Raw genomic sequence first — 22,378 nt, 5'->3', positions numbered from 1 at the left:
TTTAAATCCGATTTAGGCCGGATTTTTGGAAGATTGCTTATTTTATTTCGAATTTCAATTTAGAGTGATTTTCGGGATTTTGCTATTTTTGGCAAAATTTGAATAAAGACGATTTTTTTGCTATAACAGTCCGGCTTGTGGACTGCTTTTTGGATGGTTTTTGATTTTATAATATTTTATTAAACCCTAGAGACTTTTTTCTCTGGTTTTTGGGCGAATTTTCTCTTGTGAATCGTCTGTCGGAGCTAGCCTACAGGATAATCACTATTCTGTCTGGCGTCACAATCATTCATTAATTTCAATGCAACCATGTGATATTACCATAAGCCTGTAAGAAAATCAAATCTCTACTACTTAATTATAACAAGATGCAATAATCAAAGAGTTTTTAAAAGGTTGTAACGGGACTTAGATAAAGGTGATAAATAAGGCTAAACTGAGGCTAAAGATAAAAACAAGAGATTTTCAAATAATTAAATCAAAGTTCACAAGATAAGCAAAGTAAATGAAGCAATAAAATAAATACATCAAACAACAAAACATCAAACAAATAATTTTTTCTTTTTTTTAACTTTTCTCTTTTTTCGAATATGATTTTTTTGTTTTCTTGTGTTGTCAACTCGTTCCTTTGTCTTGACAAGGGTAGAAAAGAGGGATAAATAAAAAGGAAGGGTTTTAAAATGTGGTAAAAATAAAGAATGAGAATAGACTCAAACATGGTTAACTAATGGAAAAAATAGGGTAGGCATTTTGGGGTAAAAAAATGAGTGAATCTTAAGTGCCCAAATCATTTTAAAGCATCAAGTTCTTATATATTCTCATCATGCATTTAAGTACATGTTCTAGAATATCAACACCTAGTTCGACACACTTAGTCAAACAAAAATAAGAACAAGAATATAAAGAATATGCTCATAATGGCTCAAATCTTACCGAGGTGTGTACATGCATTGAGTTAAGCACATTTCAACTAACAAAGTCATGGAATATCACAAAAAGGTTTACTCAAATCACTACTCATGCCATCTTCTATCATGAATATCTGAACTTAAACAATCGTATGATCTCAAGCAAGCATGATATACCAAAATATTCAACAAAGGCGAACGGTTTCAACGAAATTTTCTACCAATTCAACCAAGGTATACTAAAATCAAGACATAAAGATAGGCAAGGTGAAATTCAACTAATTCTCTACCCCGTCACTTAAGTCGTATTGTACCAATACGTAAAATTAAAGTGTAAGAGAAAAAAATAGAGAAAATGTTGTGTTTAGTGACGATTGAGGCCATGTCCACGGCCGCGGTGAGAGGCGCTAGGGCGGAGATAGGACAGAATCTCGACTATGTTCATCTCGATAGTGTACCAAAAATCACCTTCGACGAATGCAACAAACGGCTACCATTGTGAAAATCACGGTGATTCCACATCAAGGATGGCGTCCTACGACTATGTATATAGCAAGGAAGGTGTCGGAGGCGGTGGTCGTGGTCAAAAATGATGATGGAGTTAGGGTTACAGTTAGGGTTTGGGGAATTTAAGGATTTTGGTGTGTGTTTTTCTAATTTTAGAAAAAATAGGATTTTTTATAAATATAATATTTTTTAAATTTTAATTTTTTAAAATTATTTCGAAATTACTAGAGTGTGACATATGTCACTTAACGGGGGAAATTAACGTTGTTGATAGCCCGGGCTCCTATAGTAGTAACGTTTGTAACGCTAGGTGCAGGATGATTCAAAAAATACTTTAAGCACCTATTTGTGAAAATCGGTATAATTTGGGCACTTATTTTATATTTAAGCCATTTTTTAATTAATCTTCTAATAAGATTGCGACATGTGTCATAATATGAATGAATAATTTTTTAAATTTAATTATTTTATTTTCCATCCAATCAAATGGTTCCACATGTCACCATCAGATTGGATGGAAAATTAGCACGAAGAAAAATTCATGCAAATAGGGTGGGTAGGAATCGAACCAGGGAATAGTGCATTCAAAATAACAAAAGAGAAAATAACCTCAGTGACCAAAAATCCCATATAATATACGATTTTAACCAACTTTTTTCGGATTTGCCAAAATGACCAACAAAATCGCAATGCGATCGCTAATTCGCAACGCGATCTCCATTATCGCAAATTCGCGTTGTATTTTCGCAATACGATAGTTGAAAATCGCGTTGCGATGGTCTACAGTATCGTTGCGATTTTCCCAATTCGCAATGCGAATAAGTAAATCGCAACGCGAATTGGGAAAATCGCAATGCGAATAAGTAAATCGCAACGCGAATTGGGAAAATCGCAATGCGATACTTACTATCGCAATGCGATAATACAAAATCGCAATGAGATACTTACTTTCGCAACGCGATACTGACTTTCGCAACGCGATTTACATAATCGCAATGCGATTTTCAAAGCGCCATTAGTATCCTGGCCAAGTATTTTATTTTTAAATTCCAAACATGAATATTAATATATTGGAACATTGAACTGTCCACAGTATATCCCGTAATCGCAACTCATAACCTAAAACCTAAAATCACAACTCAGTCCCATCTCCATCTCTCACTCTCTCACCCATCTCCGACGAAATCCGTCCCCATCTCCGACGAAATCCGTCTATCTAAATCTCTCAGAGCCACCCTCACAATCAGAAATGGAAAATCAACCAATCACCAACGAGGGTTAGTTTTTTTAATTATTTTCTTTTTGAAATTTTTGCATTATTATTAGGTTTTTCATATTGAAATCGATGATAAGTTTACTGGTAATTTCAATAATAGATTAACCATTTCACTTAGATTGCTTATTAAATCAACCAGAATCGCAACGCGAAATGCAAATCGCAACGCGATTTAGTTTCGCGTTGCGATTATCTCGTTGCGATAGTCATTTTCGTGTTGCGATTACTTCACAGTGTTGCATATTTAAGTTTGAAGAATAAACTACTACTATTTATGTTTATTATTGTTTTGGTATATCTTCACAGTAGTTTTTGGTATATCTAATTTAGTATGTTTATTGTTTTTGTAGAACTTTTATTCGGCTCAATTGACCTTGAGAAATAAAGTCAGCCTGGCCAAAACAATTGCGTCGAAGCTTTCACCTGCACAAAGAAAAATGTTTGAGGATACATGCTTTGGGCCATGGCTGAAAGTAAAACATCCCGGTGGAGATGCGATGTTGACACACCTGTTTCTTCAAACCATGACTAGAGATCTACCAGAGACTATACAACGTCGTGATGAAGAGATATGGTTTGATTTTCCACCGGCGTATACGTGTTTTGGGCGGGAGGAGTTTTGCTTAATCACCGGTCTACGCTTCGGACACGATGATATAGGTCGGTACACTAGACACATTACCCGCCCATCATGGCTATCCCGGGTTTTTCCTGAGCTAGAGAGGCCGAGTCTACACGTAGAAGACCTGACAAGATTTTTGAATAATAAAGATGGTTTTACTCGGATGGATGACGTCGACGTTGTCCGAGTATGCCTTCTAATTCTTTTGCATGCCGGCTTTTTAGGCAGAGAGGCCAGACAACCTATTCCAAATGATCTAATCAAATTGGTAGAAGACCTAAATGCGTGGAACCTGTTTCCGTGGGGCTCGTATTTATGGAAAGCTACATGGAATAAGTTATCGTCTGCCTTGGATGATCGAAAAAGTTTGCATGGCGATGGTTCCAAATACACTTTGACAGGCTTTATTTGGGCCTTTAAGGTAAGAATTTTTATATAATGTTTCCAAAATTATAAGTAATTATTTAACAATTAATAATGTTTGTTATTATATTGTTTGTAGATTTGGATATTTGAGGCCTTTCCCGCCATGAAGACATATGCAATAAAAACTTCAAATAATATTCCCAGGGCTATTTCCTGTAAGAGGAAACGAACCTTGCAATGGGAAGATTTACTACGGTATACGACAATAAATAATGTAAGTTAACATAAATACTACCATATGTTTATAAACAAGTTATTACTAGTACACATTTAACTTTGTTTGAGCTTTTATATTGTTAGGAGGCCAACACTCCTCTACAGGCTGACACCCACGAAAGCTGAGCTTGCCACTGATTGGTGGCAAGCTAGTAAGCGTTTTTTGATGGAACGGTTGATGAGCAGCCTCCACTTCGGGAGCCATCACCTCGCCCAGAGCTATCACCCACCCAGAGCCATCATCTGATCGACCCGGCTATACACCTCCACAACGACAGCCATCACCTATTCTGTCACATCATCGAGCCTCTTCTCCACCATCACCGCAAGATAGGCGACCGGCAAAGATGCCACGACGTTTATCTCCCTGTTCTCCACCTCAACGGGATGAGTTAGGGGAGTTACGTGATGAGGTCAATGCCTTGCGTGAGGAGGTCGGTACTTTACGCAAAGACGATGGTGCATGGCGTGTTGAGGTGTCTACATTACGCGGTGAGGTAGCCGCTCTACGTGAGATGGTAGCATCGTTGCAGAATGAGGTTCATACTCTACGCAACGAGGTAAGTTTAAGATTTTTCATACTCGTAATTCATTCGGTTGCTGCCAATATGTTTTTGTTAGTATTTGTTTTTGGTTTTGTTTTTGTCTTTTGGTTGAAGTAATGCAATCCATTCAAGTTTCAATTTGCAGAAGAAGAATAGTTTACTTTCGCAACACGAAATGACTATCGCAACGCGGAAATGGCTATCGCAATGCGAAATGAAAATCGCAACGACAAAATTGCAACGCGAAATGAAATCGCAACGACAAAATCGCAACGCGAAATGAAAATCGCAATGTGATTTGTGTTTCGCGTTGCGATTTTGTCGTTGCGATTTCATTTCGCGTTGCGATTTTGTCGTTGCGATTTTCATTTCACATTGCGATAGCCATTTCCGCGTTGCGATAGTCATTTCGCGTTGCGATTTTAAGTTTCGTGTTGCGAAAGTAAACTATTCTTCTTCTGGAATGGTTATATATGTTGTCCTTTTGCGGTCATCAAAGGCAGACGACAACTTAGTCCAGGTAGCTTTCCATATATACGAACCCCACGGAAACAGATTCCATGCATTTAGGTCCTCTACCAATAATATTAGCTCCTGAGGAATAGGTTGTCTGGCCTCTCTGCCTAGAAAGCCGGCATACAAAAGTAGTAGAAGGCATACTCGGACAACATTGACGTCATTCATCCGAGTAAAACCATCTTTCTTATTAAACAATTTCTTCATGTCGTTGACGTGTAAGTTCGGCTTCTCTATTGACTCATCAGGAAAAACCCTGGATAACCATGATGGGCGGGTGATATGACGAGTGTACCGGCCTACATCATCGTGTCCGAATTGTAGACCAGTGATTAAGCAGAACTCCTTCCGCCCAAAACAAGTATACGCCGGTGGAAAATGAAACCATATCTCTTCCTCACCACGTTGTATACTGTCGGGTAGATCGCTAGTCATGGTCTGAAGCCACAAATGGGTCAAACTAGCATCTCCACCCGGATGCTGTACTCTCAGCCATGGCCCGAAGCAGGTTTCTTCAAACAATTTTCTTTGTGCAGGTGAAAGCTTCGAAGCAATTGTAGTGGCTAGGCTAACTTTATTCCTTAATGTCAATGAAGTCGAAAAAAATTTCTACAAAAAAACAATAAACATACCAAGTTAGATATACCAAAAATTACACTGTCAAGATATACCAAAAACAAAACAATAAACATAAATAGTAGTTTATTCTTGAAACTAAAATTTGCAACACTGTTTTTGTCTTTTGGTTGAAATGAAAATCGCAACGAGATAATGAGAATCGCAACGCGAAATGACTATCGCGACCAGACAATCGCAACCGCGAAATGAAAATCGCAACGCGAAATGAAAATCGCAACGCGAAATGAAAATCGCAATGCGATTTTGGTTTCGCGTTGCGATTTTTATTTCGCGTTGCGATAGTTATTTCCGCGTTGCGATTTTCATTCTCGAAACTATTCTTCTTCTGCATTACTTCAACCAAAAGACAAAGCAAAGACAAATACTAACTTCACAGGCTAAACAGTTTAGCAGTATTGGCAGCAATCGAATGAATTTAATAAGAAATCTAAGTGAAATGGTTAATCTATTATTGAAATTACCAGTAAACTTATCATCAATCTCAATATGAAAAACCTAAAATAATGCAAAAATTTCAAAATAAAAATAAAAAAAAACTAACTCTCGTAGGTTGATTTTCCATTTCTGAATGATTGTGAGGGATTTTTGACTGTGAATGGTTGTGAGGGATTTCGCCGGCGATGGGGACGGAAATCTTCGGAGATGGGTACGGATTTCGCCGTAGAGAGTGAGAGATGGAGATGTGACTGAGTGTTGTGTTTTTGGGTTTGAGGTTATGAGTTGCGATTACTGTGGACGGTTCATTTTCCGATTTATTAAGAAAAAATACGTGTTTGGAATTTGAAAAAAAATACGCGTTAATACGAATGGCGATTATGTAAATCGCGTTGCGAAAGTCAGTATCGCGTTGCGAAAGTAAGTATCTCGTTGCGATTTTGTATTATCGCATTGCGATAGTAAGTATCGCATTGCGATTTTCCCAATTCGCGTTGCGATTTACTTATTCGCATTGCGATTTTCCCAATTCGCGTTGCGATTTACTTATTCGCATTGCGAATTGGGAAAATCGCAATGGTACTGTAGACCATCGCAACGCGATTTTCAACTATCGCATTGCGAAAATGCAACGCGAATTTGCGATAATGGAGATCGCGTTGCGAATTAGCGATCGCATTGCGATTTTGTTGGTCATTTTGGCAAATCCGGAAAAAGTTGGTTAAAATCGTATATTATATGGGATTTTTGGTCACTGAGGTTATTTTCTCATAAAAAAAACCCCAACCACTAAGCTAAACATTTTAATATTAGGCCCTTATTGATCTCATCAATGTTCATAATAACATTAGCATGCTAACATATCATTCATCGCATCATATACATGATAGATATAAGCAATACATAAGATGCAATGGTTATAGCCCAAAAATAATAATAACTAAGGTGGCTCATCCCAAGACAGTAAGAGAACCAAGAATCCTAAACCCTAAGATTGTTTCTCAAGCATCTTCTCGCCTTTAAGGTCAATCCACTCTTTTACTCCTTTAAATCTTCCTAAGATTACAATTTTAGAAACCCGTTTTACATACGAGTGAGTGAGATGACAAGAGAAATACAATAGAAGTGTAGAAAGGCACGACACTTAGGCCGTATTTAAAATTTATAACCATTACAAATAAAAGGGTTATAACCACGCATGTCAAACACCATACAAATCAAACATATCATATACATCATTATGAATTTGTTAATAATTACCAATATGGGCCTTCAATCTATGTTGCCTACGAAGGGGTCAAGAGGCGTAGCCTCTTGAGTTATAAAGGATATGGGCCTCTTATAGGGTCAAAGGACGGAGCCTCTTATAATGGTCAGTCACAGTGGCACGATCGGTGGGAAATTTTAAAAAACAACGCTCATTGTTTCTATGGAAAAACCTCACAATGTGATAATATTTATCAATATAATCGTGTTTTTGGGATTTTTCAATCCTGAAGGTTTTTCACATTGGATTGTTCCTTTACCGGACACGATATGCTATCACGTACCCACCAATCATGATGTCAACAATTAACATATGAATATCATAAACCCTTAGAGCAACAAGTACATGATTAACTCTTAACCGTCGATTGTAAAGTTTATTAAACAGATTAACATATTAACCGTGGTTGTGATCAATTTCTTATTTCGCACAAATATCACATACTCATCGAAAACACTAAAACCAAAACATGCATCTCATACATATCACACAACCAAGTATTTAACTCGAATTCATATTCTATAAGTGGCTCTAATACCACTGCTGGGACTGTCGACTCACCTTATGACACAGCGGAAACAAACTCAACGATCTCTCACTAACAATCCATGTACGATAAAATCGAAATAGGGAGGAAGATATATAATTTTTCACCTTGGGTTCCTTGAATAGAAGCAATACATCAATGGCTCACAATCTCACGAACGATTCAAATCCTAGCCTCCATGAAAAAACATCTCAGCCTCTGCTCAGTTCACTCGGTTGAAAAGCAGTTAAGAGTAATTTCTTTCTCAAAACGGTTTTGAGGAATTTTTGGAATTTTATAGGGCAAAACATCTGCTATATCAACATGTCCCTTTTATATGTGATGCCCTAGCTATTAGGGTTTTAATCTGAATTTAATAAGGAATATAATTATCCTAATCGTATTCTATTTAATTATAATATATATATATATATATATATATATATATATATATATATATCATATAACTATAAATTTTATCCATGTACAATAAAATTGTACATATGTAACACATTTATAAATTGTTCTTTTCAACCATTGGATGTGACCCTGTAGGTTCCTGTAACGTTAGTAGTAATAATTAGAACCATTATAATATTACAAACAATGAGTGACATCTAGCATTATATCATTGTTACCTAGTTACATGAAGTCATGATTCAACATAATATGTTTGTGACTAACTCTTTTAATGTATTACATCCTTTTGTCCTTTATATCTAGAATAGACACAAGTCTTGAAACAGTCACACTTGTATAATCCATCTATTATTTCTTGATATCTAGAGTATACTATAATAAACGAATAAGTTTTGATATCTCATATCAACTTATTCGAGCATGGTCATGCATTTCTAGTCTTACTCAACCAAGTGGCATGTGATAGATTTCCTATTATGTTGGAAGGACAAATCCTATCTCGATCATTTACACTCTACTACATATATCATGATATGTTCAATATCAGCCTTTATAGTGCAACCAGTTACGGAGCATGTTTAACTATATCAAAAGATACAATAATATATGTTGAGATAATAATGATCTCAGGTCTAAGTATCATACATATAGTTGTCACCATGAGCAATATTGTAACCGTCACATAATAATCCAAGACATATGCTCATAGTGGGTCAATCTAATACATTGTTCTCCAACAACATATTCATGTATCAATTCTTACATCTCTATGTCAATGAAAACTCATTGTCATCAATCAATAACATGTTAGTCTTAAGCATATTATTATTTTCTATGCCCATAATAATACTTGACTAAAGATCTTTTAATAATAATCATATTATTATATGGACATTATTATCTTTTAGTTTATTTAATGCACATAAATATAACAAAAGAAAATAATTGATAACCATCGTTTTGCTATCAAAATAATTCATGGCTTCTTAATAAATAAAAAGAAAAAGGTAGTATAGAGAAGCAGGGTCGATCCACAGGGATTGTGGTGTTTCTGATTTAATAAAACATTTTTCTTGATTTTAAAAGAACATAAAATTCCAGATGAAGTTGAAAAGATATATTAAAATAAAATAAATAAATAAGGAAAAAATAATATAATAATAATTATTAATAGTAATAAATATAAAAGGGGGATTTTTTAAAAGTTGTTTTTAAAATAAAAAATAAGAATTAAATAAAAGAAAAATAATTAAATAAACAAATTAAAGAGATTGAGATAAAGGGAAACTTATTGTGAAAGTAGCCTCAGACTTCAGCTTTGTCTCAAATTCCTCGAATCATTGAAATATATTTTTGCTTCAAGATTCACGTCAGCTTAGAAGGACAATTCTTCGCTGCCAACTCGGATTGTGTCGTTTCAATAACAACTTATTCCGGTCTTAGTTTCCTCTTAACAAATAATTTTTCTAAGTGTGTTCTCGGGAAGTTAAATATGCTTCAATAAGCAAATCATTCTTCAAATATTAACCATAATAATATCCGGACTAATGTCGAAATCATTTTGATTTGAAAAGTAAGCTCTGTTGAGTTAATCGATTGATGGAATAGGCCAAGAGGGGGGTGAATTGGCAATTAAAATTTTGGTGGAACCTTTTGCAGAAAATTGAAAGAAGTTGCACAGCGATTTAGAGTGGTTCGACTTTCTCAACCAAAGTCTACGTCCACTACCTTAACTATCCACACTAAGGATTTTCCAACAAATTCACTAATTTGTTCTTTCTTTTGAGGACAAAGAGTAACCTTACAACTCCCTCAAGAATTATACCCCAATTCTTGAGCACACTCTTTTTCAAAGAGAAAAACACAAATTTGCAAACTTACAAGAAAAACCTCACAAGGTAGATTGTTTGCACAATTCTAGAACAAAGAAAGAACACTCAAGAATGAATACAATTGAGTACAAGTAGTGTTCTTGAAAGCAAGATGAATATTGAATGAAAAATAGGCTTGAAGTGCTCAAACAATGAGTTTGATGCTTTCTCTCTTTATTCTTGTTTCTTGTTGTTTCTTATTGTTGATAAAGGGCTTCTAAGCTTGTTTAAATACTCATTCAATTGATTCTGAACGTTGGGGATGATTAGTGGAGTCAATAGAGATGTTTAAGTGTGAAAACAATTAATAAAATCAGTTGGGAGCGTCAGTGCGTCGATGCATATGCAAGGTGCATCAGTGCATCAAGTGTAAAATTTAAATATTTTGACCGTTGGACCCTTAGTGCATCGGTGCACTAAGGGTGCATCGATGTATAAAATGCATTCGATGTTTCAAAATAGCTTGAGTGCATCGATGCATCAAATGCATTCGATGTTTTCATAAAACCCTGAGTGCATCGATGCATGGATAGTGCATCGGTGCATAAACTGCATTTGATGTTCAATTTATTCATTGGTGCATCGATGCATAGATTGTTGCATCGGTGCATCCCTTTGAAAAATTGATTTTAGGCTTGATTTTGGTTCAAAATATTTTGTGAAAATTGTTTCAAAAATATATCAAGTATAAAACACAATTTTACACATTTAGTAAGGTTCAAAATTGATCTTGAAAAACTTGGAGTAATAATTTGATATTCGATTGATTGAATCGAATATTCTTAGAAAATCATTTTTAAAATCTTAAAATTCAATTGTACTTAATTTGTTATATCGAAACATCAAAATGTTTTCAACAAGCTCAGAAAACAGAGAGAAAATCCGAAGCGATTTAAGTACCTTACAATTCTCACGTTTGGAATTGAGCATTCGCTTTAGTCTTCGGCTTGAAAGAAAATTAGCTAAGCATAACCAAAGTCATGCTTAGCATAATAGAAAAGTATGCGAAAAATAGAGAGAAAAACAAGATTTTATTCTCAAATGAGAGAGATATGTTTCTAGGCTCACCCTTATAGGGTATTTATAGCCTTCAAATTCCTAAAAACAAGCTAAAACATCTTAAATACTAATTAAAACACTTAAAACTATTTAAACTAAAATACCTAAAAAATAATATAATATTCTAAATCCTAATTAAAACACTAAAACTTATTTCAACTAAAATACATAAAACAAAGATAAAATATAAAAATAATATCCTAAAACTTAATTAAAATATTAAAAACCTATTTAAACTAAATACAAAGATAAAATATAATGTTTAAAATATTATCCTAACTTGAGTTTAATCCAAATCCGAATTCCAGCCAGCTTTGATTCTGAAAATAAAAAAAAAACTATAGAATTGTGTCATTTTTGTGCAATTTCCAGAAGTTTACAGAAAATAAATTAAAATAAACAAATAAGTCACAAAAATTAATGATTAAAGAATAATTTAAAAGTGAAATATTAACTAAAATAAGCACTTATCAATAACGATAATGTCTTTATTCAATAAATACGGTAAAAAAATATGTCAATACACTCATCTTTGATTGATCTTTGGGCATACTCTAACATTTTAATACTTTCCTAATGCACTCGAATCCTAAATGGTCTTGAAGTATCAAATTCTAGATGTCTAATTTGATTTGTTAGTAATCGAACTCTTTTAAAAGGGACCTCATTCCTAAGATACTATCAATTTACATGAGTTTCATGCTTTCCAATCCTGATAACTACCAAATGTCTCTATAAAATAACTGAATCCTCTAATGTGTTCCTTGTCTACTATATGACTATTTTACATACTATGAAGTATGATTATTTTATCTGTTTTGATTTATGAAAGAATTATATGATAGAAATTATGATCTCTGATTTACTGATTACAGACTATGTTACCTGATATATGTCTTATGGTTACCGATTTTAGTAAGAAATATAAATATGTTTTATTTATGGAATCTTGATAATATTGGGTACTATATAAAATTATAATATCGAGATATTGTCTGGGTAGGATTCTAGAATTATGGAGATCCAACTCTGATCAAGCTGGTAATTCCTTACGGACCTAAGTGACCCTTAGGTTGGCTCTTAGGCCCCACGGTACTCCCATAGGTAGGCTCTAAAGCCCCAATTTACTCCCTTATGTTGGGTCCTACGCCCAATGAGCCTAGGGTAAGTCCTTATGGATGCAGTTCTGGGGAACTATATATCAGTGTTCAGATAGAGGGTATTACTGTGATTTTTAAAACTATTTTACTAAAATAAACTACTATCAGTTTAAAATTATTTGTACACTATTCTCCGATACTGTTGGAACACACTAGATTCCCCAACTTTTTCTTTTGAATCTATCTTTTTAAATGTTTCTTCTTAACTGTAGGTTTCCTGACAGTTACTTGAAGTTTTAATTAGTGAAATCACAACTCATCACTAGGACTTGTGTATGCCTGGATAACTGAGAAAATTTAATGTCTTACTATATTTTTGCTTGTCCTTTAGCACCATATGGTAGTTTTAAATTACTGAGATTTCCCAAACATCGATAATGGGAGTTCCCTTGGCGTTGCTTACGAGTAGGTTACCCGTATAATTAGGGGGATTGTAGGTCACATTTATTTTTTGAAATTGTGTTTATTTATAAATTGGTTTACGATTTTTAAATGGTTTAACAAAAATTTATTTTTCCCTGGATTTTTAATGTGGGTCACTACAGTGGCCTTAATGTGACAACTCGGATCGGATTAGGTTACCCATATTGGTCTGAGGGTGTTACACTCTGCCTGTTAGCATGCTAATATAGTGAATGTGCATAGTATAGTATAGTTATTAGTGTTGCACTGAGCTTGTAAACTCAACATTTAGAATTTGTTTTGTGCAAGTTTTTAGGAAACCTCTTGAGGAGCTTTATCGCTGGTTCCTGATTCCATATTTATCGAGGCATCGGAGTATGTCATGGGTCTTGTTAGAGAGCACGTACTGTTCATTGACCTTCATGTATTCGAGTCATAACTGTATTTTTAAAATACTTGATATGTATTATTTTGGAATGTATTGGGAGCTCCCCGATGTTACAGACATGAATGATTATGTTTTTCATGTATGATATTTTCATTGATGATTTAAATATCACTTTAATGAAAAAATTTAGGTTAGCCACTTCGGTGGTCCCGTGTAATACTCTAGTCCTTCGATCTTTGAGTCATATTGGGTTAGGGTGTTACAACATGAGACTAATGATCATGAATAAAATATTCCAAAAATCTTTAGGGGCATAAAATTTGAAAAGATTAAACTCAAAGCAATGGTTTTCTAAATAAAATTTAGAAATACAATAGAACCTTTATAAATTAATATTCTCGATAAATTAATAATCTCTCTAAAATAATAATTTTTCTTGATCTCAATCTGGACCCAAAGTCTAAATTAATAATTTCGATAAATTAATAAGATAATAATTTTTCGGAAGACTCTTATATAAATTTATAGTCCTTTCAATATTATAAATTAATAATTCTACAAAATTATAAATATAACTAGGACAACTTAGTAAAATATGATTCTATTGGGTGTTTACTTCTTAAAATTTAAATCTAGTTGTATTTTATATATAATTTTCCTTACTGCATCCAAAAGTTTCGATGTTGTGTTCTCATACTGCAACAAAAAATTATGGTCGTTGAGTGCTTCCTTCCACGTAATTGGTTGCAAAGATATTGTATCATCTTCAGTTTCATCATCAATAGGATTTTCAATAACACTAGCTACAATTTATTCTGAACTTTGGACCCATGAACATGTATCATTTTCACCCGGGTAATCCAATAAGTGATTTAAATAAATTTTGTTGCAGTACCCAAGGCCATTAATTATTGTATCAAGTTCATGAATGCCTTCTTTAGTAGTTCATTAATTTAAATTCCTTGAGGCTACTTAATCCTGCAAACGAAATTTTACCGTGTCAAAAATAATTTGTTGTTGTCTCTTACTGAACATTTATCATCCAACAAGAGACTGCGTGATTGATGACATCTAAAACATTAATCTTTTCTAGATTAGATTGTCCCAACTCATAGCCCTCTAATACTCAACATTGTGTAGCCCTTCAATATGTTTGGATGGGTTGGACAATTATCTACCACAAACAAAATTCTTCTACCATGTATTTTTTGGTTTAGCCAACGAACATATTCATCAAAAAGCACAATAGTCATTCATTCTCTTGTGTTGGAACGATATTGACAATTCGAGCCATTCATGTTGACATTTTTGAAGCAATGTGACTTTCGTACTTTTCAATAACCTATAAAAGAAATTTTTTTAGGGTCATCTTCATTGCAACAAATAACAATTGTAAGTCTTTCTTTGCTTTATTTTCTTCCTCCAAATTGTTTCATTGTAAGAGAATAATTATCTTATAACATGTAAAATAAATCAATTTCATTCGTATTAAAAATATCCTTCATAGGATACTGGTTTATGTTTTCCCTTATAGCCACTAATTTGTTCTAAATGTACTCTGTCAACTGAACCACTATCTACAAAGCGACAAAATGACTTGACACCATGTCTTAACTTGAATTTCTCAAGCCAACATTTGTGCGACTTAAGAGGTTGTTGAGGATATAGAAGTTTCATCGCCTCTCTTACTTTCTCCAAAGTTAGCTCTTCGGACATGTTTATACATTCTTGATATTGGATAAATTACTCATAAAAAACTTTCTCCATCTTTGGATATTTTACAGGTTTGTGTCGCTTGGTATCCACTTCCTTTTTTAAGTAAAGGTACTCAATTGATCACTTGAGTGTGTTTGATATTGTATCTTGACAAACTTTCAAATAAAAATTTTCATCAATCTACTGTTGCAAATCTTTTTTAGTGCATGTGGGGTGATCTCTCTTATACTCCCGTAGTGCTTTATGTATTTGATCTGTCATGGTTGATTTTTGGACACCTTTAGATGTGAAGTCATGATTGGTTGGTTTTTATTTGGATTGACTAATTAGGAATGTTAGATGTTGTTTATATAGTGGTTGATTTCTTTACCATACATAAACTTGCATTAAGTTTTAACTAGTACTACGTATTACAATGAACTTTGTTTTTATGGGTACATATTATATTTAATTAGTTACATTGTACATGAACATCATCCAATTAGTCAATACAATGTATATTTTTTATTCACGAAGAATGATTTAAGTTCGTTGAATCCGAAAAAAAAATCTCTTTAAGTTAATAAATTATCATTTTATTGATTAATTAATACATCTTTAAATTAATAAAATTATGTGATTCCGAAATTATTAACTTATAGAGATTTTACTTTAATTTGTAAAAAATGATAAGATTTAAATGACATCACTTCTGGCTTCTGATATTATTAATATATTATTTCACATTATGTAAAAGAAAAGAAAAAAGATTGAAGCATGATAAGTTTGCATTTCATTTGAATGGTGACACTAAAGACAAGAACAAAAAAATATCAGCATGAAGGTTCTAAGGGCTCATCTAAAAAGAAACAATAAAATTATAACACCTTATCCAATTCTTTCGTATATTAAATTAGAGATGTTACTGAATAAAATTAGAATAATTATAAAATTAATTAAACTTCAAATTAGTCTTATTATTCATTAATTAAACGCTTAAGGACTAGACTATAAACAACTCAAATTATTCTTTCATTTTATACATTTTTATTAAATTCTACATCAAAGTATTCTAAATCATAAATTATTTCACCAATTTATATCCATTATATTACCCTGTTTAATGTTTGATTTGTTTGATATTACTATATATTTTCTATTGATAATTTATTTTTATCCCTAAAATTTTATAAGTTTGTTATCCCTTAAAATTAGTCTTATAATTTGTTGGGATGGACCGAGGGGGAACATCACTAATCACAGGGATGAATCGAAAGGTGTTAGAGTGCGGTTATATTTCTAAAAGTTTTAAATTCTTTTATATTTTAGGTTTTTTTGTATCTTTTATTAATTATCTAATTTCGCAATTCCTAAAATTTTATAATTTCGTACATCTTACAATTTTTAATATAATTTCTTAAATCGTACATTTAATATAAATTTTGTGTCCATCTCAAGAACCCTCAACGATGGCATCAACGATAGACCAAGATAAGAAATTGTGAAACGAGGACCATATCTTGAAAAGGTCTCGCCATAGGTGAAAAGCATTCGTTCTATGTATCGAAGTGGGACACATTTCATGAAGTATGTATTTATGGTGGAGGATCTTGATCCCAATAATCTACAGCATCATTAACAGGGCCGGTGGCGGATGTATGTACATCTTGAAATTTGAATTTTTTTGTGTTAGTTGTTTATTATCGTATTTTCTCAACCTCGTCAACAAAATATAAATAGGATAAATTACATGTTTAATACCTTAAATATCACTTTTGTTTCATTTTAATTACTCAATTATTATATTTTTAAATTCATATTTAATATTATATGTTACATTTTGGTCACTCGTTAAAAATTAATAAAATTATTAATGTGATATTTTTAGTTTTTTCAATGATGATGTGATTTAACCTTATAATAAATTTTTTTAACGATTGGTGACTAAAATGAAATCAAAACATAATATTAGATATATTTTGAAAGAAAAATAATTAAGTGCCAAAACAGAACAAAGATAATAGTCGGAATGCGAAAGGTATAGTTTTTACCCTAAGGGTGCGTTTGGTTCATGGAATGTAAGATTACCAGTGGGAATAAAATATTACTAGGGAATAGGATTACTGAGAATGTTGTATTTTGTATTTGGTTGGTTTAGCAGGAATGTAGGATTGTCGTGTTTGGTTAAAGGAATAAAAGATTATTAAAATGTATATTTGATCAAATTGTTCTTATTATATATTTATTTTTTAACAAATTTAAAAATATTTATATATTTTCTTTAAAAAATTTAAATTCATAAATTTATATATTTTTTTACAAATTAAAAATATAAAAAGGTTTAATAAAAGGGTAAAATTTTATTTTAACCCATGAACTTTATATAAAATTTTAATTATAGATTTTTTGTAAATCTAAAATAGTTTAAGGATAAATTTGTAATTTAACTTCGTAGAATTTTTATTATTCAATGACAGAATAATAATATTTTTGAAAGAAAAAAATAAGGACATTTTAGTCTAAAACGCCGGTAATCCAACAATACCTAAGAAAATGGATGTAATGACATTCCCGGTAATATACCCAAAAAATCACTATTGGTAATGTAAGATTACCGGGAATACCAATAGTGGATTTTTTGGGTATATTACCGGGAATGTCATTACCTCCTTTTTTTAAGTATATTTGGATTACTGACATTTTGGACTAAAATGCCCTTAAATTTTTTTTCTTTCAAAAATATCATTTTTATATTTTCAATTTTATAAAAAAAATTATATAAATTTTATGAATTTAATTTTTTTAAAGAAAATGTATAAATACTTTTCAACTTGTTAAAAAAATAAATATATAATAAGGAATAATTTGGTCAAATATATTTTAATAATCTTTTATTCTTTAACCAAATACAGTAATCTTACGTTCTTATTAAACCAATCAAACACAAAATACAATATTCTCAGTAATTCTATTCCTTGATAATCTTTTGTTTCCACTGATAATCTTACATTCCGTGAACCAAACCCACTGTAAAAATAAAAACACGAAACTTTGGTTTAGAAAATAATAATAATAACTCGCGAAAATATTGAAGAAATATTCTTCACCAACAATTAATCAGTTGATAACTCTGAGCAGTTCTTCCATGGCTGTTGCAGCACCTAGCAGCATCAACAGTTGCTTCATCATTACTTCCAAACCCAATACTTCAATCTCAACCACAAACTTTCCCTTATCTTCTTCTTATCCTATCTTCAATGGCTGCCATGGAATTTCAGTGACAAGAACTGTAACATTTGCCAAGTTTGAGAAATTCCAAGGTGACCCTTCTGAAGCTGATCTTCAAGATATCGAAGCATCTCCTGTACAAACCCAGGAACAACCCATTGAAGAAGAAGATGACAGGTTCATTTAATACATATATGTATATACGTTGGTTAAGAGGGAAAAAATCTTATCTTTTTTTATATTTCAGTTGTTTGCCATCTGATTTGGAGGGAGCAGTGAGGCAATCAGGTGAAGCAAGTGCCCTGTTTACATCTTCTGGAGGAATGAGAGCTATTGTATGTTGCCAAAGAAAGATTTTGATTTGAATTTCTATGCTTTTTCATTTTAAGGTTTTAATGGAATTTTTTAACATTTTTTACAGGTTGAGCTCTTGATACCTCAGCTGCAGTTTCTTGATGATGAAGGTGCTCAAGCTGAGCTTTGGGAGTTGTCCAGAATTTTCTTGGATACACTTATTGAAGAAACTGGAGGCCAGGTTAGTTTAAAACCCTAAAATTGGAGCTTTGAACTACAATTCCTCCATTGTTAGTTTGATTTGATGCTCATATAGTTCTCAAGTTTTTGATTGCCAGAGAGTTAAAGCTATATTTCCAGATGCTGGAGCTGCTGCATTACTGAAGTATCGATGGAAGGATGCCGCTTTCGGATTTGCCAGGTAATTGCTTTCGATATCGATGATAATCTGTTACTTATTCGGTTTAATTGCAACATGTTACCATAAACTTGAAGATAATGCTTCAGGTTGCATGTACTAATGTAACTCATGCTTGTGCAATTCCCCTGTTTGTGTTTATCCAGTTTGAGTGACCGGAAGCCAGTGGAGAGCCAAGATGAGATTATTGTCATGGTTGTTCCCGATTACCAGATGTTGGAGCGCGTACAGAGAATCGCCTCAGAGCTGTCGGATGATCCGGTACCGATCTAGCTTGGCATTATACTGTATGTGATGTTGTGTTTGTTCTTCATGTATGTATTACCGTTCTAATGATGCCAGGACATACTCATCCCCCCCATTCCTCTTTTGATTTGCAGACCATTGTTCTGCAATTTCAGTTTTCTTTGCTGGTGACTAAATGTGTTTTCTCATCATGATTTTCTTCAAATGTTGGTAGCCTAGGCCTCTCATCATGTGGAACCCTCGTCTCATAAGTGAAGATGTAGGAGTCGGGGTTAACGTTCGGCAGTTAAGGCGATACTTTTTACGGTATTTGATTCTCATTCTCTATGATGCAATGTATTCGATATCCATGTCCAACACGTACTCAGTGGTTATATCGCAGTAATAATTAGTACATCTCTATCTCGTTTGCATTACAGTTCTTTCACGACTGTTTACTCAATGAGACCTTTGGCAGCTGGTGCTGTGTTTAGATGTTATCCAGGGTAAGTCTCGTTTAGATTTTACTGTAATGTCCCGAATATTAACACGGTCTCTGTGATCGAATCGACATGTCTTATCATTATCAACTAATTTTCAGATTGTGGAAGGTGTTCTACGATGATAAAGACAGGCTCGGAAGATATCTGCTTGCAAAAGAACTCGTGAGCCGTCCCGATGCGGAAGAACTCGAGGTTGATTTGCTTTCTGAAACTACTCAAACTTGCATGGAAAATTCAACATAAAAATGCAAACATTCTGAATTTTGTTTCATCTTTTCAGATAATATTCGGGAATGCAGGGGAGAAGTCAGAGCAAGGTCCTTCATTGTTTAGTCAAGCTGCAGGCATTTTCTCTTCACTGAATCGATTCGTGAGAGCCATTTCAAAATAATATCGTCTTATAGAGTTTCTTACGAGATTGTTCGGGGTTCAATATAAGTTCATGATACAATATAAGTTCAACCTTCCTTTAGCTAGTATCAGTAAATCTTATGATACAATCTGCATATGTTGACTGAAATCAGATATGTTTAGAGCATCTTATCCGTATGAATATGTTGCAGACATATTCTTCTGTTCAGCCACCTTTCTCCCATGAAACTATCGACGGTATGTGTGCATATGTTATGTGTGTACTTCCATCGGCGTGAGCTGAAACGTTTGCATGTGGCTCCTGAGGATCTCGAACATTTCTTCGATCCACTCAGGTCAAAACCAATCAACGTTTTTGGTGGAAGTTTTCGGTTGCTTCTTTGGCTTTTGGTACCTATATTTTCGAACCTGGCTTTAACTAAAGGACATAAAGCAAGTCTGCTTCCGCTGAAATGTCGAAAGGCACATCCAGGATGCTACATAATAAGAAACCATAATTCATGAGCATGCACTAGTGAGAAAACAATAATGAATGTTCAATGAAACTAAAGGATTATAGAAGCCAGCAGCTATTATAGTTCTATCGCGTTTCTGAAAATCATCGCTGGTAAGGAACTTAACTCGTTGAACGTTGCGGACAATGAGAACTGCTGGAGGCTATCAGAGATACATACGTACCTATCAAGTAACTCCTCCAGAATGATTCTTTGTGAAGGTGTCACAAAATGGATGCAACTTCTCGGACACTGATCAACCGCAAGCTGAACTTGAGAATCTTTACTGTGTCCTGATAAATCGCAAAGACTTGAGTACTGTAAACAACTTTTTACTCCAACGGAAACGCAAAAGAAACCAAGAAAGTTCCCCGTTTAATATAATCACAGAGCGAAGAAAAAGAAGTAAACGAGAACCTCCCGCTGAATATACAAACCTTGAGAAGTTGCACGCTCAGTTCCAGTCAAAGGATCGTATGTGAATGCATGAGGGGCTCTCTTTACGCATGAATATGGGCAACCTACAGATGTTTTCAGCACGGTGTTTGCTCAGAGTGACGGGATAAACACTTTATAGGTTAACAACCTAGCAATATGTTTAACTTGGACATGTTTCCGCCACAATTAAAGCAGCTTGATTACCTTTGCCGACGCAAAGAACTTCGTTAACGAAAACATCGAATGCTTCGCTTTAGGGGTGGTCGAAAGGATCTAAGCATTCCCTAAACAATGCATGTACCCAACAGTTGATATTGCAAAACAGTAATGTCCGATAAAATAACAAAAACAAGAAGTGAAAGAGCAAAGATGAAGAACTTCACAACAGTAAACACATTCATGTATGGCAAACTCAAGCAATATAAAATCATTCAAAATTTAGCAAAAAAAAACTAGTTCTTGAATTTTATAAAAGAATAAAAGCAAGAAATTCACCTCTGATGATCTCCGATCGGCTGTAATTGGACAATATCTGAAGGAAATATTAATCCAGATTCATCACTAAATTCAATACAAAAAGCGTGTCAAAAGAAGGAACTGGAAACCCTAAATCATTAAAATCCTTTTTTTTAGTAAATGGAAAATTGAGAAACTCATAGGCCTGGTTACACGGCGGATCATAGTATCGAATCTCCTCCTTTATTACATCGGGATGATAATGCTTAACCTTTGAACAAAAAAAAAATTAGTTTAAAAAATAAATAAGTTTCTCTAATTTAATCAAAATTACTACTATTTTCCCCACAATTCTCTTGGCAAATGAACAGATTAATTTATAACTTGCAGCTAAAATTTGAATATAATTAAACAATAAAACCCCAATATTTATTATTACTTTGGTGCGGAAAGCAGCTTTGAGCTCCGCGGCAGAGCCGAGGACGGCGGAGGCGGAGGAACTGGAGAGAACCGGAGGAGGAGGATGTTCTCCGGTTCTACCACTGGAATTAACACCAAACGAGAGAAACGACGACGTGGGGATATTACAGTAAAATTAGAGAAAATTAGGCAGTGGAATGAACCGGTCGCCGGAATGGAAAAATTGGAGGGGCCGGACGGTGGACACACAGTAGTTTCATTTCTCTAGCTAGATTTTGATTTTCAGTTAGTGGTCGGTAGTTTAATCTCTTTTTAAGTAGGTGATCATTCGATCGAGTCGAGTCATAAAATTTGAGTTAACAAGTCATATTTTACAATTTAAACTTAACTTGAATTTTTTCGTGTTAATCGAGTTTAAAAATCGAGTCCACTTATTGAGTTTATACTAATTTTATTTTAATTATAGTAAATCACACCTTTCTCATGAATTATACTCTGTCTCCTATTTTCTCACCCAACTTTTAATTTTTTTATTTTGCTCACTGAACTTTGTAAATTGAATCATTTTGCTCACTCCCTCGTTTTCTCTCTAAGATGATGACGTGGTTTTTTTTATTATTTAATATAAAATAAAAAAATAAAATAAAAACAG

General features: G+C 33.5%; 1 protein-coding gene and 1 pseudogene across 1 annotated transcript; one reads left to right on the top strand and one right to left on the bottom strand.

Moving 5' to 3' along the window:
* Window positions 1-17,994: 17,994 nt before the first annotated feature.
* Window positions 17,995-20,058, top strand: LOC120154928. The gene is made up of 9 exons (XM_039166547.1): window positions 17,995-18,283; window positions 18,354-18,441; window positions 18,528-18,641; window positions 18,739-18,821; window positions 18,965-19,079; window positions 19,279-19,370; window positions 19,484-19,549; window positions 19,645-19,738; window positions 19,827-20,058. The coding sequence occupies exons 1-9, from the start codon at window positions 18,024-18,026 to the stop codon at window positions 19,935-19,937; spliced, it is 1,023 nt and encodes a 340-aa protein (XP_039022478.1). The 5' UTR covers window positions 17,995-18,023; the 3' UTR covers window positions 19,938-20,058.
* LOC120154866 lies at window positions 19,824-21,251 on the bottom strand (annotated as a pseudogene).
* Window positions 21,252-22,378: the final 1,127 nt, after the last annotated feature.

Source organism: Hibiscus syriacus, unplaced genomic scaffold (assembly GCF_006381635.1).
Source record: "Hibiscus syriacus cultivar Baekdansim isolate YM2019G1 unplaced genomic scaffold, ASM638163v2 tig00111151_pilon, whole genome shotgun sequence".
Lineage (NCBI taxonomy): Eukaryota > Viridiplantae > Streptophyta > Magnoliopsida > Malvales > Malvaceae > Hibiscus > Hibiscus syriacus.
Note: the sequence above shows the minus strand (reverse complement) of the source record. Positions and strands in the feature narration are given on the sequence as shown.